This window comes from Microchirus variegatus (genome assembly GCF_963457635.1).
Source record: "Microchirus variegatus genome assembly, chromosome: 7".
NCBI lineage: Eukaryota > Metazoa > Chordata > Actinopteri > Pleuronectiformes > Soleidae > Microchirus > Microchirus variegatus.
Window position 1 is genome coordinate 7,300,636 of NC_139808.1, and position 19,233 is coordinate 7,319,868.

Below are 19,233 nucleotides of genomic sequence, written 5' to 3' on the forward strand. Positions count from 1 at the left end.
TATGAGCATATTCTTCATTTCCCAGTGTCATTATTTCCCTACACAGGCTGTTTTAGACATTCAGTACATCATTTCAATTGAGAGCAAGCAACGCAGACTATGGAGGGGGGAAAAAAAAGGCACATCAAGTAGAGTGTGCCTGTGAGTCTGCTTCATCTAAAACAACACAAAAGATGAAATGCGGAGGCTTTCGTGGTGCTGTACTCTTTTCAGGGACAGTGTGTGTTGTGCCAACACAATGTGAGTGTTGTTTTTGTTTGGATGAGGCTGCCTGTGTTCTGTGCATTAGTGACAGAGGACACAGCTAGCTGTCACTTAGTTAGAGCTCAAATGGACAAATCATCAGCCTATTAACCCAGGACAAGACAGTGTATGAGACATGGATAATGACTTTATTGATGGATAGTCTCTCGTGCAGTGGTTAACAAGGCAGTGGGTGTTATTGGTATTAATGGTATAACCTCCAGAGATGTATAAGTGAGTGTTTGTGGGAAAGAGATGATGATGAGTAAGAAGTCAATCCTAAATACTAAACAATATTTGGTGCTGCTGTGCTTTGTTTATGTGCTATTCTATAGTTAAGTCAATAACTTTTATTTCTTGAAAATAGAGGACAGGCCACACGGTTGGTGCCGTGGTTTGCGCTCTTGCCTTTGCAGCAAGACCTGAGAGTTTGCATGTTCTCTCCATGTGTGCGTGGGTTTTCTCTGGGTTCTCCGGTTTCCTCCCAGTCCAAAATGTATGTCACAATGTGGCTCTGTGATGGACTGGACTGGCGACATGTCCAGGGTGTACAGTCTTAGAAATAAGGGTTCCAAAAGGGTCCTTCTACAAGGGCTGAGGTTCTACCTGGAACCATTTGCTTCTGAAAAACCTTTGCCTGAAAAAAAAAAAAGGGTTTTTCAAGGGTTCTTGGTAACACTAATGGTTCCAGTATGAACCATTTTGATCCAGAGAATCCTTAAAAAACCTTTTGTGAATAAAGGGTTTTAAAAGGGGAGGAGAGTCCAAAGGAGTCCTATGAGGACAAGCCGAAGAACCTTAAATGGTTCTACTTAGCACTTTTATTTTGCCTGACACATATATTGTGTCAGGCTGGGATTGGCACCAGTGCCCCCCTTGACCCTCATTTGGAGGATAAACCCCTAGAAGATGTCTGAGTGAGTGAGTTGTTGACCCCCTGCAATTGTTGAAACCCCCCTCACTCACTTCTTTGAAACAAGTGACAAAAAAGTGCCTGAAAACAAACAAAATACTGAACTTTGCCCTGCTAAAGACCACGGGTAATTAATGGTTTGTCCAATTTTCTTGGTGGTGTGATAAGTTTCTCCACCCTCAGCTTGCTCTCTCTCTTTCTAATTGCCCACTCGCATCTCTGTCCTCACTCCTCTCATCTTTTGCTGAAGCTGGAGATGTAAGGAAATAGAACAAAACAAAAAAAACTGGAAAAACTTAAAAACATAGAAACAGAATATGAGCAGGATGCAGTAATTGGGCACAGCTTTTCTTTTTCACAGTGTGTGAGCACAGTCTGAGAGAACCCACTGTCCTAACACCTGCCACTGTGACATCAGAGGCGTAGAGCTCTCTGGGAAGCGGCTCTGACCTTTTCTGGGCTCGCAGTAAATTGTGCATTATCATTTGTTGACACTGGCGAGCTCAAAGACTCAGGAGAACAACAAACAAACAAAGTTGAACAGTACTGCTCCCACTCCACTGCTGAATCAAACAGGAGAGATAATGTACTGCCTCGATGGGAAAACAACAGACTGCTGATGTGTACTGTATATGCAAAAGCTTAACATAGAGATACACATTCATTTTCAGATTCATACAGTTGTCCGAATGTCCTGCCACCATAAATGAGCTTTTTGAGTGATCCAAATATCCCAAACAGGAGTTTGCCTTTGAGTCCTGACAGAGGTAGAGCCAGAGTTTGTGTTAGTTAAGTGGTTTTAAATGACTTCAGTCAATTGGCAAATGTAGTGCCCTTTATCTGCGTCATTTACAGCCAAGTGTTAAAAACACATAGACACCACACATAATTGACTCATTATCAGTTGGGAACCAATCCCAGCACTTAGAGCGACTGACAGATCATCCAGTCAGTGTCTGGTTGCAGGTGACGTCCAAAGACATGCAAAATTTGGGGATCGGGCAAATTGGACACTCTAAATAAGTGTGAGTGTGAGAGTGGATGGTTGTTTGTCTCTATATGTGGCCCTGTTGATGGACTGGCAACCTGTCCAGGGTGTACCGCGCCTTTTGCCCTATGTTAGCTGCGATTGGCACCAGCGAACCCTCATGTGGAGGATAAATCGGTCGACGTTGAATGAATGAATGAATGAATGAATGAATGAATGAATGAATGACTGAATGAAAAACTCTCTACCTACAGGGAATTTGGTCTAGAATGAACTTAAACCAAATGTGCTCTTCTTTGGACTGTGGGAGGAAGCGGGATGGAGGGCCATGCAAACTGTTCTGAATACAAAAGTAACTTTGCTGTCATCATTTGTGGAAAATCAGTTAATTAGTTACTACAGTTAAAGTAAAGTAAAGAAGGAATGTGTAGGTTCCTGATGCACATAGTTCCAGTACAGTCGGCTATGGCCTGGACCTTCATTATGATATGTTGGTCACAGGGGTTACAGAGTTGATTCACACTAAGAATGTTGTGGATGAGTCCGACCAAGCTTATACCTGTCCGCTAGACTTTCGTTTTCAAACCAATGCCGCAAATGAAAAGGACTGCGGAAGACCCGAGCACTGATATCAGGATTGAAGATGTAGTGACAGAGATGTGGACAGGCAAAGGGCAGAAGTGCTCGTTAACCTATGGGAAAAGTGAGGCTCAGGTTCTGCTGTTATTTATAACCTGTAGGTCAAAAATGACGAGCATGTCAGTCCTGACCTATAAAGACCGTAGACTGGCGGGGCGTGGACTGACATCGATGCATTAGAACAGATTGTTGAGCAAACGCTAAATGTCCATCTACAAGGTTGATCGTCAAATAATCCTCATGTATTGCACATGAAAACAAAGATATTGAATTTTTCACAGCCTCTGTTCTCAAGGTGACCGGTAGATTGACTAACACCATACACTCTTAGAAATAAGGGTTCCAAAAGTGTTCTTCTACAAGGGCTGAGGTTCTACCTGGAACAATTTGCTTCTGAAACAAATTTTCCAGAAGAAAGGGTTTTTCAAGGGTTCTTAGTAACACTAAGGGTTCCAGTAAGAACCATTCCTGAATAAAGGGTTTTAAAAGGGCTCTTGGTAACCTTGGTAATAAGGGTTTTCAGGTAGAGCCTTTTATAAAGGTTCCACCTGAAAGCAAAAAGGGTTCTCCTATGAGGACAAGCCGAAGAACCTTATATGGTTCTACTTAGCACTTTTATTTCTAAGAGTGTATGATTCTCAAACCTCTCATTGTTCTGTTGACAAAATGATACGTAAACACTCAGTGATGCATATCTACTTTAATAACCATGTCTTCCCTCTTCTGTTTTTCTTCTCAAAGATTTTCCGCCGAGCAGACAAAAACGGTGAGTAAACAGTTCGTAACATGTTCACGGATGACTAATGTGTCACATCGCATGCTTGTCCTCACATTACTCGGCTACAGTAGCTGTTACTCATCAGAAAAACTGTGAGAGACTGGCATACATTTCTCTAAACTGAAGCTGCTTTTATAAATATCTCAGCTCAGAAAAGACTGTTTATAAAAAGTGGACAAAATCTTCTAGTTGCTCATTGAGGTCAACCAGAAAGCAAGGATATATTGAATGGTCACCAGGGGGTGTCTCCACTGGTTGCAAAAATAAATGTGTCTGAATAGAAGTCTATGGGCAAATAGTTTCAACAACCCTAACCCTACCCCTAACCCTAGCCTGTTTGCAGAGGCGGGTGATGACCAAATCCTGTGCTAGGAACTGGGTAGCCTGTTGGGTTAGGTATACGGCCTGATTTTTCCTTATACTGAATAGTGCAAAGTGACCGGGGTGAAAGAGGCGACATGATCTGTCAAGGTCAACTGGTCGTCAATCATGACACCCAAGATTCTTGCTGTACTTGGAAGGAGCGAGCGATAGGGAAGTCTATCACTTTTCACTGTCCCAGATGAGTACTGTGGATTTTGAGTGAACCCAACGTTGGCTGCCAGCCATTTTTTCAGCACAACTGAAAACTGCCAGGCATTTTTACAGCATTTTGACAGATTTTCCAAGACCCACAAAACAGTATGTTCTATGACTGTATACGGCGAAACTACCAAAAGAAAGAGTAGACTCTATTCTTTCATCAGACGTCATTGACAGTGAACGATTGTAGTTGAATTGATGACTATAGATGTCATTGACAGCAAATGAGTTAAAAACCAACTTAAAACTAAGACTAATTTCCAGTGTCATAAAAGGAGAAACACCAACCAATAATAGGAATAAATAATTAACATAGCAGCAATTTCATGCAAATGATCTACTTTTGAGTTGTCACACAGTCATAACATTTGGCATATCTGACAGATCTTGTACATGTCTGCAAGCTTTGCTGATCAAACCTTTGGCGCATGGACTCAAATAGGACTTTTTTGTATCTACATTTTGTCTCAATAACCCGTCGATACTGTCACTCTGATAAATGTTATTACTGATCTGTGATGTAAGATGCCGTCTGGGGGTTGTATTGTAGATGAAGTTACCTTTCTAGTGCTCACTTTCCTTCGTACGGCGCTCCTTAAATTTCCCTTGATCGATTGTCTTGACATTTACAGCTTAGAGATGTGACAGCGTTCAACAATGTTGTCGGGAAAAAAATGATCATTTTACGCCAATAAAGAACTCAACTCAAAGAGCTTATTTTTATAGGGAAAAGTCGTGGTAGAGACAGTGCTGCTGGTTCAGTCTGCTTGTGTTCACTAAAATAGAAAGGTTTTATCAAATATTATATTGCCGTAAACAGACCAACTCTATCTTTTCCACGTATCTTTTCATTGTTTCCTAATTAATATATAAGAAAGCAATATTTATTTGACCCCCACACATGAGGGGGTTATCAAAACTACCTTGGTTCTGTGGTTATGGCTGCTACGTGAAGACAAAAAGAAAAGGGAGGAAAAAAAAGTCTATTTATTTCTAGTTTGAAATGAGGTGCCCGAGCAAATCAGGAAGAAAGCTTCATCACCGGGCCATCGCTGCATTTGCAAGGGCTGTAATCAGCATGTGTCAAAACAGCAATTACTTCTCAGAAACTCTTACTATTCATGATCAAGTGTGTTGCACAGTACGTGTTGAATTGTTCTTTGGATTCCAGCCACAGATATATTCACTGTTGTATTTTTTTATATATATTATAATGAGCTTAGATGAGGTGGCTGTGAAGTGTTTATATAAAAGACAAATGCAAAGACAGTGCTACAGCTACACTCTTAGAAATAAAAGTGCTAAGTAGAACCATATAAGGTTCTTTGGCTTGTCCTCACAGGAGAACCCTTTTTGGCTCCAGGTAGAGTTTTTTTTTTTAATAAAGGTTCCACCTGGAACCCTTTTGGTGGGTTCCACCAAGAAACCCCTTTCCCGAATCAAGGGTTTTAAAAGGGTTCTCTGGATCAAAATGGTTCTTACTGGAACCATTAGTGTTACCAAGAACCCTTGGGTTTTTCAGAAGAAAATAGTTCCAGGTAGAACCTCAGCCCTTGTAGAAGGACCCTTTTGGAACCCTTATTTCTAAGAGTGTACTGTACTTCATATTGCATAGCATAGGGATCTGGTCTGGAATTCAGGCCAGTCAACAAGCTCATGTTTATTTGTGGCATGAGAGGCAGGATAAACCCTCCAATATATCTCCAAAAAACCTTTACCATAAATAATTTAAACCCAAAAGTTTGTTCAGTTTAGCTCTTAATAGAAAGTTTATATTGACAGTTCTGGTAAAAGGTACAAAAAAGAGGTTTAGATAATTGAAAAGAACTCAAATTTAGGTTTAGTAGTGCAGGCATATTCTGCTTTTTAATGGTTAAAAAGTCTCACCATTACCAGTGTGTGCATGAAAACCCGAGAATCATTAGACATCTTACATAACTCAGACTGTAACTTAATTGGCGAAATGGTCACACACCAATACTCTTGTTTAAAACGTCTCTCTGTGTGAGCAGCAGCTTAAAGAGTAAGTTTAGCAATTATTATATAATATTAAATAGCAATAACAACTCCACATTTTCCTGGAAACTATTCGTCTTCCATCAGATTCCGCTTCACTGCATCAGGACATTTTCACATATTCGTGAGTGAAAGCTGGATCTCGTCTTTAATTGTTCTTCTTTAATGAAACGTCTTCTTACCTGACAACTTAACACCAAAACTGAGTAAAAAAAAAAAAATACCTGCCAGCTTCAAACCATTAGTGAGCTGGAGAAAGGAGATGTGGTATAAAAGCAGCATGAAGGTTTAAATTAGGATAATTGAAGCTTAGATCACAGACATTCTCACAGATGGCCTGGTGGAACACTTTCCAAAGCAGTGCATTGATACTCACCATACCAGTATTGTAAAAAGGTTTGACTATACGCTACTACACGGGAATGTATAGGCTGAACTCTCTAATAGTACTCGCTTTTGATGCTGTGATGCATTTGTGGGAATTTATAAAGCACTTACTGTAGGAGGAGCCGCAACGGGACGGACCTTTTGAGAGATAAGTGTGTGGCCTACTTTGTGCCCTATATTTCCTGACTTGCTCATGTGGCTCTTGTTTACACCGATCAATGGAGCACACCCTGTTTAGCCTGTGCCTTTTTTGTTGTTGTTTTAATTTTGTTTTTAATTATACAGCCTCATACATTCTTTGGAAACATCCGCTAAAAAACCCCCCAGATTTTTCTGCCTCAGTGTTAGAAGAACAATTTTAGATGTTCAGCCTAAGTTGAGGATATTACACGGTATTTTTGTTTCTCAAAGTATTCCTGTGTATCACAAGCTATGTATCATTTATGAAATGTATAATGAAATATGAATTTTTTTTGTAAAAAATCAGTTCTTAGTCTTTTTTAAATGTTGTTTTTAGTGCTGTGTAAAAAAAAAGGTTAATGCATGTTAACGCACGTTAATGCACGCTAACGCATAACGCGTTTCCATGACGACTGACCGCAAAAAGGCACGCATTACGTCATGTTTACGTGCCGCGACACCGGAGTCCAGGCACCGTTTACCAGTTAGCTCCGTTAGCTGCATTAGCTCCTTTTAGCGCCGTTAGCGCGCCTACAGTCGAACTGGAGCGGTCTGTTTATTAAACGAAAAGAGCAGCGCTACAATTACTGCGTATGTGTGCCACTGTTTTCAAAGTTTAGCGTTACTTTACATGACTCATTTTAACAATCTGGAGTCACGTAAACATTACGTCACGTGCGTCTTTTTCCGGTCAGTCGTCATGGAAACACGTTGTGCGTTAACTTTGACGCCGTTAAAAACGCCGTTGACACGGTAACGTTTGACAACACTAGTTATTCTATAGATCGGTTGCTCTCAAATCCAGTTAACAGCATTTGACTGTGCAGTTATTCACCAGGAGGCTCATTGTCGTGTCGTCTGGAAATCATGTCCTTCACAATAGTTCTGGATACAATATAGGTCTAAATGTGTACATTATGAATGTTGTTCTTGGGTAATTTAATGGTTATGCAGTGTTTAAATTGTAACCAGCAGGTTTGGGTCAGGAAGCTGAGAATGTCAAGTTATGCAAACAAAAGATCAAGAACAACAGGAACAAACGATAATTTGTCAATGAAGTTCTTAGGCGTACGTTCTTAAAATAGGGTAAATCTAAAAGGTCTTAAAATAGTCTGGTGCTTGGACATGTTCGGGGAGGGAAATCAAAGCTGAGCGCTTCTGCTTTTAGAGCAGCAGCAGCAGCAGCAGCATGAAAACAAGTCCAGACACTGGTGGAGGTGGTGGTCGGTGAACCTGGTGAGGCTTGAAGAATGATGGTTCGAGATGAGACTGTGAAGAAATTGGTAGCTAAGGTGGAAGGGTGAAGGATCCACATGACAGCAGATCCCCCCACACAGTAAATGATCTGCCAAGTCATCAAAAGTGTGTGTGTGAGAGAGAGAGGGGATGAAAGTAGAAATGAGAAGATACTGAAAAGCACAAGACGATAAGAAACACACAATCCTCCCTTCTCTCATTTTCTACGATGCTTTCGATGCCATCTGTCATCGTCATCATCGTACCTTAAGGACATTTGAGTCTAAAAGCATGATGGATGCTTTGTTTTTTATAAGATATTGCTATTCCTCGTGTCTTTTTGCACAAATTCATATGTGGAAACAAACCTAACTCTTTGCTAATATGGATTAAATCGAAGCACACAGCTTTATCCAGACCTATTTCAGTTTGATTAATCAGTGGCTCACACAATCCCCAGAATGTAGAGTAAGGAATATCAGCTCAGGCTTTTGTTTTCATCAGAAATCACAGGGGCCACACAGTTGAGTCGCCATGATCATATTTTGCGATTGTGCATATCTGCAAACAGCGTGTGTGTGTGTGTGAGGTCATTTTTACGGAGTGAGGACATTTTGGCCAGTCCTCACTTTGTTTTCATTGAAATCACTTCCTTAGGTTGCTATAACATGCTATACTCAATTTGTCAAGAAAAAAAAAAAATCTAATTTTGGACGACATAGTATAGTATGACTTTTTAGTCAAATTTTGGACCAAATTATTTTTTTCAAATTTCTTTTCAAATTTTGGACGACATATTATAGTATGACGTTTCTATCAAATTTTGGACCAAAAATTGTGGGTCAATTTTTTTTTTCAAATTTTGTACCAATTTTTTTTTTCAAATTTTGGACCAAATTTTTTTTTCAAATTTTGAACCAAATTTTTTTTCAAATTTTGAACCAAATTTTTTTTCCAAATTTTGGACCAGATTTATTTTTTCTAATTTGTTTTCAAATTTTGGACGACATATTATAGTATGACGTCTTTGTCAAATTTTGGACCAAAAATTTTGGGTCAATTTTTTTTCCAATTCTGGATGACATAGTATAGTATGACGTTTTTGTCAAATTTTTGGTCACATTTTTTTGTCAAATTTCTTTTTTTTAATTTTGGACATAGTATAGTATGACGTTTTTGTCAAATTTTGGACCAAAAATGAAAAAGAAAAAATGGTACTGCAACCAGTAGTTCTTTGTAGATGTCATTCATGAAGTAGATATTTGTAATTGTGTTGATTTATAAAGTGGAAATGCTGGTCCTCACTTTGTCAGCAACCCAGTCCTCAGTATGCAGCAAGTACAAGAATGTGTGTGTGTGTGTGTGTGTGTGTGTGTGTGTGTGTGTGTGTGTGTGTGTGTGTGTGAGCTCACCTTGGGCATATCAATGTGGTTATAATTGTGGTTAGGTTTCAGGAACAAAAGGCACCTGGTTAGGGCTCGGAAAAAGGATGATTTTTCCTCCATAAAAACACAGACGTTTGGTCTTGAACTGTGATCTGCTGCACAGTGGATGTGTTGCTATGTTACACGCTGCTGCTACTGCTGCTGCTGCTGCCACCAGTTCCTCTTCCTCTTGGTATGAATTATGATTTACTGATAGATCACATATTAATTTCTATATAGAATATAATTGTTCCCATGGTTTTGCATAATGATAAAATAAATATAGTTTTTCTTTCCAGGCTGAGGGCTGTATTTTTTTGGAGGTCACCCTGTTTGACGACGTTTAACCCAGAAGCGTCAAAGTGAAGACTGTCAGTGCTCATCATCGGTTCTAAATTGTCACCTCAGAGCACACATGCCTGCCTGTTTCACTTTGCTCCCGAAATATAGGAAGCTGTCCGAACACATTAATTCAATACAACGCTGCGAAAAGAGACACTCGGTGGTTCAGCATTACGAGTTAAATGCTGTGACAAGAATGCATAAATGTAGCTTCCTGAAAAATGTCTCCAGTAAAAGCTGTGTTACAATGAAATGGCCTTGACTGTAGGAGGAGAATAATTCTCGCTGTGGCAGTTCAGCGTCTGCTCAAACATGCACATTTATTTGAACAAGAAAGTAAATAGTGAATAGTGAAGTGCTGTGTTTATCCAAAGGGATTGTATGTAGCTCTGCATACCAATGGGCCATCCTTGTGGTGGTGGGAAATGCTGGTGAAATGCTCGGAGGTGTCAAAGAAAACATATATTTATTATTCATTTAATGTGCTTGTTTTATTCTTCTTTGTCTCGACGATACCAACGAGTAAGTAACAGGGGAAAGCGGGTAGAGAGTGTGACTGGAAGTTTAAAAGTCGTTTAAAGTAGCGAGTGCTGGGAATCGTCTATTGCATATTACACATGCAAAGAGATATGTTGTGTAATATGCACGTTTATTGCATATTATGCATTCAGGCCAGAGGGTAATCAGTGCCAAACAGTGCCAAAGAGGCCTCAGATGAACAGATGGTCTTCAAACTCACTGATTTTTCAGCTTTTCAGCAGAGCCGTCTCGGACTCTGTCGCGTATTCAACTGCTTGCATTTTACCTTGTCATGTTGAAGACAGGGTCAGTCATTGGGCAGATTACTCCGTTGGTACATGGAGCCAAATGACAAAAAAAAAAACTACAGCCAGAGTTAAATGACAAAAGAGTGGCAGCTCCTATGTTGGTGTAAGGAATGACATGGCAGTTTATTAAAACTGGGTCATCTATGTTGTGGAAATGTGAAATAATATTTGTAGGAAGTGCTTTCTTGGCCGAGAAAGGCAGAAAAACATATTATTGGCTCATGTAGATGAACAACAACAACTCCCAGAATGCACTGCGCTCGTTGTCCTGTGAGGCACAGCCGAGCGCTAGTTGTGTAAAACATGAATCCCTGTGAGGACTTAGTTGGCAAATACATTACAGACTTGTAAATTACACACCCTTTTTTTTTCTATGGTGGTAAATTGAACTGGGATGTGCAGTAAAAACAAGGAAAGGACAAAGAAGTAAGTTCACATCATTTCCTTATCAGAGATTCAGAGCAGTGCAAACAAGCTGATAGCGTTAGCTTGCTACCTTCTGGCTAACGCTATCAGCTTGGACCAAGAAATGGCCTCCAATGAAGCGTCATTTTGCATCACTGAAGGGCATTTCACAAAACGACGAAATGAGATGTAGCTAACCTGGTGAGCTAACAGCTAGCTAAATGATAGTTGACTCAGGGGAAACTGAGGGAGGGAACCACAATTATTCAACCGGCGACCTTGAGTGTCTTGAAAGGCGCCTTAAATATAATGCATTATTATTATTATTATTATTAAAATACTATCGCTATTCTAGTAATATAAAGCCAAATGCAAATCTGTGAAGTATTCCTTTAAGTTTAACTACTCATATACATATTCTTATAACCAGAGAGTCACTGAAAACCAACTCCGACCAACATACGTCTGACTACCTGAGTCTGTTATGACTGACAGTGTTCTCCACAGATACCAAATCTGTCGGTCTGGACTCTCACTGGGCTTTAAAACAAACTATCATCACTTTCTCTGTGGAAGAATAACTGCTGATCTCTCTGTGGAATTGCCAGCAGACAGATTGATAGTTGGCTCACAAAGAAGCAATTCTTCACTGAGGACAACCAAGCTGTTTATCTTCTGCCATTGATTTTTTTTTCTTTTTTCCGAGCATTGTCTGTCATAACAAGCTGTACTCATAGCTAACCAGTGGAAAATGACAGCCTGCTGACATTATGTACTATCGTCCATTTTCATCAACTCTTTCTGCATAATATATTTGCTGTAGATGAGGACTTTTTTTGTCATGATATATAAAGTGTACACGCTTCATGGAACTAGTCGTAGTCACAGGATCTGCAGGTGAAGCCAACATGGCCAGTAGGATGTACTTCACTGGTTTTGTAGTACATCTGTATGTAAATCTGTGAGTAAAATGACCCAAATTCACATTTGATTCACTCATGAGTTTATAGTCTGAATCACTAGTTTCAGGCCTTCATCATTACAGCACGATGTCAATGTTGTTAATTCAGAGTGAAATAGACCTCTGGTTTGGGCAAATCCTAAACGTAAGGCTTCATTACAATAGTTCATATAACAATTGATGACTTGGCTGTACAATCTGTGAATATTGTGAATCCGTAATCTTTAAAAATAACACTTCATCTGTGTTTCAGATGATGGCAAGCTGTCATTTGAAGAGTTCAATGCCTACTTTGCGGATGGAATCCTGACCACGGAGGAGCTGCAGGAGCTTTTCTACTCCATAGATGGCCGACAAAATAAGTAGGTCATTTTTTTTTATACTTTTCTATTGAATTTGTCTCTTTTATTTATCACAATAGCATGATTTTTCTTCTCCTTCCAGTGCTGTAGTAAAACTGCTTGGCAACAGTGCTAAACCTGTGCCTTTTGTACTCACACCAGCATACAAAATACTGAAAAGCAAGTGTTTTCAGCTTAAAGGCAAGAAGTGTTCCTTCCAAGTAGTAATCTACAGGGTAAATGCTTCACAGCTGGAAGGAGTTCATCAGTACCCCCCCCCCCCCACTCAAGCAGCCTGAATTAATGTTTACCCATTTTCTTTGGACATAAAGCACTGTTGACTACAGCAGCCACTTCAAAACCCACTCCTCTGAAATAGCAAGTGAAGAAATCAGCCTCAGGGAAAAGCTGCTGAATTCACTGCATGGTGTGTAGAGGAAGTTTAACTCACAGCAGCCACAGAGGGTCAAAGAAATCTCCCAGAAGTTGTTTGTGAAACATTTACAGTTTTTTGAAAGCCAATTGTCTTTATTGTCTTTGGCAGATTAGACATTTGTATTCATAGAATTAGCTTTTTTGACCCTTATACTTGTCATTATTATTTATATTGTACAGGGATCCCACTATATAGAGTCATAAAATAGAGCTTACCAGAATAAATAACCCTTATAAACATAACTACAGTATACATTTATGTTGATAATGTGTTGGTAGTTCTATAATCAGACAGTGATTATCAGCTTTTGGAGTTTTCACAGCTTTGAGCATTAACCGATGTGTCGTCTCGTTAAAGTGTCAGTTGTGGAAGAACAACATTTCATTATGATTTCACATGTGCAAATCTATTTAACACTACTGTAATTAATTAATAAATAAATACAATTATAAAATCAATGAATACATAACATCACATCTCAGCCGTCATCATTTTTAATTTCAGCCACGACACAACAGAGTATCAATTTCAATGTTTTTACCCCATTATCATGCAAATATCCAGAAATATATGTGTCTCCCTCATGTCTTTGAATGTCTTTATTTTTACATCATCAAGATAATTTAACCCCTTTATCTTCTATTGTTCTCTTCCTTGCAGTAATCTGGACACTGGCAAGCTTTCAGGTTGGTGGGAGAGTTTTTTTTTAATTTATATTAATGTGTCACATTACTTTTTTTTTTCCATTCAGCTGCTCCCATTTTTTGATTTGGCATAGATTTTCTTTTAATTATCCTAAGACAACCCTCTCGTCCACCAGAATACACAGTCGCAGCGATATATCAGGGAATATTGGGGTTAAGTGTGTCTTTTCCACGGGGACAATAATGTAAATTAGGGGATCCATACTGATCCACTGCCACTCAATGTTACACAATGCATTTATTACTGTAAAATGCATTCATATGCACTTTTTGGATGCATGATTTGTATCTTTAAGCGCCCATCCTTGCATTATCATAGATAAGTTACTAATGATAATGTCCATGTTAATACTCAACCACATAATACATTGGAAAATTCAAATACAATTGTATTATTTGTCGGGAAAAAAGTAATGTAAAATAGTTTATTTACTTTCCAGTGAAGGTTTTTATCGTATCAGCATTTTATCCGCACAGAAACAGCATTGTTGGAGCCCTGGAGCGCTATTTTTGGAAAAATGGGTCTCAGAGTGGGAATTCTCAAAACCCCAGCCTTGCGTTTTTGTGTCGTCAAACCAATATTTTTTTCTTTCCTTTGTCCTCTGGTGTTTTTACTGTCATTCTGCCTCTTTTTCTGTGATTGTACACATTGTACACATTCAGTTTTTGTGTGTGATAGAGCCTTAGAGATGCTGATAGATAGAGATTATAGTGGTTATTGTGTGGCAGTGTTAGGCTGCTGTGTCCCCATCTTTGTGCTATAAGCAAACATGTTGCTCTGCAGGCGTTAGAGTGGCTTTGGAGCAACACATTCTGCCCTGTAATCGTCGTATTGTGTGGTCTAGAGTCTGCAGCCTGCGCCGCCACTATCTCCAACCTTCTAATCTGTAAATATGACAAGAAAATCTGTGTACTGACCCATATTTTTTTTTCTTATCATCTTAAAAAAATGTATGCATCTGTCAGATGACCTAAATAAAAATGAGGAGAAATAGGGCCGAGACCTGTAAATAACCAGTCGTACCCAGAATAAAACTCATGCATAATGTATTGAAAAGAAAATGGTAACTTTTCCATCTGCTGTCAAAACGCTGTTTTCCATGAAAGAAAGTTCCTCTTTTCTCAGATTTTGTTGTCGGGGGAACTTCAATCTCGGTGAAAGGAGTGGCAAAGATGCTGCTGATCCAGTAACCTTAAATAACGTTGCATAAATATGTGTATTTGGGATTTTTTTTTATACTATTCATTTGTACTGAAGGAATCCTAACTGCCTACACATGCAGATTAATTAGCTACTGTTTTAACACTAGATTATTAAAGAATCTACTTAAAGCATTAAAGTATTTCTGGTCATTGTCGGTTATAATAATCGGAATTGATCATCGACAATATTGTCTCAAACTTTTAAAAAGTTTTAATTGTTGTAACATTTCAGTGACACTGAGGACTTTATCTCCTGTTTACTGACAGATTATTTTGCTCAGCACCTGGGGGAGTATCTCAACGTCCTTTCAGCTCTGGAGAGTCTGAATGTTGCCATTTTAAAGGCAATGGATAAAACTAAAGAGGTAAGAGAACACACACACACGCACATACAGACACACACACACACAAGGCTGCAAGATGGCTGCACGCCTCTGAGTTGGGATATTCCAGAAATTTCAGAGATTTCTGATTTCGGGCTTCTCTTTCAATCTATAAATTAAAAGGTCTCCACCTCATTGTATGTGGAGTGCCTGGAGATAATGTATGTTGCGACTACACCGCTATACTTAACAATTAAAATGGATTTGGTGTGATTTGATAAACACACAGTGTGAAAGAAAACACCGGGGCGTGCACAGATGGAGCCTCTGCTGCACCAAAGTCTCCTTAAACCTGATGAGCAAAGAAGAAGAACCAAAGCAAACAAAAGAGAGGATAAAATAAGATGAGAGAAGATGATAGGATTTACTTTATTACATCTGAATATAGCAGGTTTTTTGTATTTTCAGCGGTCGTAAAAAAAGAAAGAAAAGATGATTAATTTGGATGAAATATTTTGGGAATGCTGATTATAACCTGAGGAAAAAAATATTTTGTATACAAGGAAGTGTATTGACACTGTGGGAAAATGAGCAGGTTTGGGTGTTTTCTACAGATTAATGTTTAAGTTTATTATATGGATGTTTGCTATATATATATATATATATATATATATATATATATATACAATGAAATAAAATACAAAGAAAAAACACACTGTGTAAACAGTATATATACACGACTGCACAGGCAGGCAGAAAAAGATGCACGGTAAAGGAAACATTTATGATTTATGATGTTGCTATCATTCATTTCCACACTCCCTCCTTAGTGGATTATAGTCTTAGAAGACCAGTCGACACCGGTCACAGTTTGAAACATCATTAGATGTTGTTTTTTTCTTTAATCTTCTGTGAACATAGAGGTGTCCTCTTAATCTGCCATTCCATGTGTGTATCGTTATCCTCAAGGTTTCTTTTGCAAACACTTTTCTACAGCCTCACATTTTCAACTGATTCTTTATTTAAACGAGTTGAAATAACAACCTTGAATGAGGGATTTGAATTTTAATAGAAAAGCAATGTTTTCCTCTTTTTTCTTCTTCTTTATTTAAACTTGAGAGAGATGTGTCCTGAATAGTAATAATGCACCCTGTCTTAATTAGATCACCTTGCTCCTCTGCTCCGGCACTTCAGAGCTACCAGTGGGAAAACCATGAAGGATTGTACAGTGTCGCGTTGGCTGCTGTTAGTTTGTCGCAGAGTGATCTGGGCTGAGGATCCCGATGCATTCTCAGTGGAGGCTACTTCATATAAACCTTCAGCTACTGCACTTTGAATGTCTGCTCTGAACTGCTTTCCTCTTTGACGTGTGCGTGGCTGAATAATGTGGGTTCACAGGGTTAATTAGCCGCATATTTAGCCAGTAACTATGTTTGTTATAGTTATCTCTAATCTCTTTGGGGTCTTGTATTTAAGTCCACGTCCAGACGGAAATATAAATGATAAAGACAGAATCAAAAGCGCTAAACATTAGATATAATAACAGAAATGGAGTCAGAATGAACCGAGCCAGACGAAAGAAAGAGTTTAAGTTTTGTGCCGTTTTCGCCTGGACATGGCTTTACATGTGCACCTCCTTCTGTGTTTTATTTGGAAAACTTACTTTCACCTAACTACAATTCAACTCTTAGCCCTAAACTCTGCCTCATTAGGACAAGGTTTTCTGTCGCTACGAGGTTTATTGGTCCTGACGAGGTCAGAAAAGGCCCTTAATGGGTACCAAATTCAAGTACATGCACACAAAAACTGTTTGCCAGTGCTAATGGCAAGACATTAAGCTCTTTATGAGGTTAACTGTGTGTTTTTCTGTGGATATTTGAGTGTGTAAGCATAGAGTTCATAAGCACTGGTGTGCATCTGGCCCTACATGCACAAAGTGTTTAACCTTTCTTCTGACACATTCTTGATCTTGTGTGTATTTACCATTGACTTCTCTCTCTCTCTCTCTCTCTCTCTCTCTCTCTCTCTCTCTCTCTCTCTCTCTCTCTCTCTCTCTCTCTCTCTCTCTCTCTCTCTCTCTCTCTCTCTCAGGTGTACCAGGGTTCCAGTGTGTTGGGTCAGTTCGTCACCAGGTTCATGCTCAGAGAGACGTCCAGTCAGCTCCACTCTCTGCAGAGGTCGCTGCAGTGTGCCATGGAGGCTGTGGAGGAGCAGAGCAGCCCTGAACAACAGTTAGTACCGCCATATCACACTGTCTGTCTGTACTGTGAGGGACTTTGTGCAGGACGCCACACTCTTTATACATAACAATAATAGTAATACTTGTATTCCTTTAGCTATTTTAAAGCGAGAACACAGGATAATCAGGCATAGAAACAATATGATGGAGGAAATCGCAAAATCAAACAAGCAAATAAACACTAAAAACACTAAAACATCACATAAGGTAAGTCTGTATAAAATGGTTTTTAAGAAGTGATTTAAAAGAGTCTACTTCATCTTACTATATTATGGTTTGGGACAATGCCTCTGCCTCTCTAATGTGATGTTTTTCTTGTGCAGTAAAAACTCAGGGTCTTTCCAAAGCTTTTATATCTTTATTACATAGTACAAGTGTTTTAGTTGATTTGTCCTCAAAGAATAATTAGGTTTGAGATAATGTTAACCATAATCCTTTGCTCTCATGGTGTTTTTCATTTGATTCAGTGAAGAAGATACAAGCTCATTTAAGAATTTATCAACAATCTGTGCATTGAAATCATCTCAAAAACTTCTAAATTGGCTGTAAATAACAACGATCGGCTAATCCAGTTCATCTGTTTGTTACTGTTTGTTGACCAGGTTTGCCTGCCGCACTGTGTGTGTGTGTGTCTGCGTGTATCTGTGTGTGTGTGTCAGGGCTCAGCGGCGCCTCGCCTTGTGTTCTCCTAGCTTCCCTCCGCGTGCCACTCTGGCATTATTGAAAATAATGGAGCGATTATAGTCAAGGTGAATTATTGAAAGGGGACTGGGGGAAGGAAGCAGAAGGAGCGAGGATGATAAGGTTGTCACTGAAATTCACAACGAATGAGTCACAGAGAAAGCAAAGCAAAGAAAACAAAGATGATGGCGCAGGGCGATGAACAACTGAAGATTGTTCAAACCTCCAGAGACTGGAAGGAGGAGTGTGTGAGACTTGGGTGGAGTAGAAATAGACGCATATTGAGTTTGCATCAAATAGCATTAGCTACCTGCAGTGGGTCTATGGCTGTTGCAGTGGCCTTTGGGTTTCAGGCTGTTCTCAGCGTGAGAACCTCCAAGCAATGCACTCCCTGTGCAGTAACAGTGTGATGCCACACACACACAAACACACACACAAGAAGTACACACACACTCACACAGAGAGCGAGAAACATAGACAAACACTTCTCAGTTATACAAACATAGACGGAAAAAGTATTTGCCAGTGTCAAGGGCAGGCCATCAAGTTTGTGTGTGTTTGTGTGTGTGATTATTTGAGTGTGTAAGCAGAGAGTTACACAATGTTGCCTCTCACATTCACTATTTTTGGCTATCACATACACAATTTTACCTCTCTCATACACTCTTTTACTTTGCACATACACAATTTTACCTCTCTCATACACTCTTTTACTTTGTACACACCATTTTACCTCTCTCATACACTCTTTTACTTTGTACATACACAATTTTACCTCTCACATTCACAAATTTACCTCTCACATACACTTTGCACATAAACAATTTTAAAAGTGTATGTATTTTTTAAGAGTGTATGTGAGAGGTTTATTTTGTGTATGTTCAAAGTAAAAGAGTGTATGTGAGAGGTAAAATTGTGTATGTGCAAAGTAAAATAGTGAATGTGAGAGGCAAAACTGTGTATGTGAGAGCCAAAAATAGTGAATGTGAGAGGCAAAATTGTGTGAGGTAAAAAAAGGAATGACGGCCTACACGGCCCCCCATAGTTAATATGTGGCCCTTCACTAAGTGTTTTCACCTTCCTTCTGGACACTGTGTTTATTTCTAGGTCCTTTCTCGCTCGTCCTCTCTTTCTCTCGCTGTCTCTCTTGCATCAGACATTAACCTATCTCAGTTTCTGATGTGAATCAATTATTAATGCATCCGTCCTTTCTTCACTCCCAGCACTCACTCACTCTGTTGCCGTTCCCACCGTAGATTAATCCACGTCCTCCTTCTGCATTCCCCCCCGTGTGACTCCCCGTATGAATCTTCCATCTCTCAATATTTCTTTTCTTCCCTTTCCCCCCTCACGTCTTTGACAGTTGCTGTCTTTCTCTCTAACGT

General features: G+C 39.3%; 1 protein-coding gene across 1 annotated transcript in view; it reads left to right on the top strand.

Annotated features, from left to right (window-relative positions):
- Positions 1-19,233, top strand: part of necab3 (N-terminal EF-hand calcium binding protein 3) — a gene marked incomplete at both ends in the record, with an annotated part of 31,412 nt that overhangs the window by 1,513 nt on the left and 10,666 nt on the right. The window contains 5 exons of the mRNA XM_083892841.1: positions 3,525-3,549; positions 12,175-12,283; positions 13,359-13,384; positions 14,873-14,970; positions 17,020-17,163. Coding sequence (XP_083748967.1) covers positions 3,525-3,549; positions 12,175-12,283; positions 13,359-13,384; positions 14,873-14,970; positions 17,020-17,163 — 402 coding nt within the window. The remainder of the gene's footprint in view (positions 1-3,524; positions 3,550-12,174; positions 12,284-13,358; positions 13,385-14,872; positions 14,971-17,019; positions 17,164-19,233) is intronic.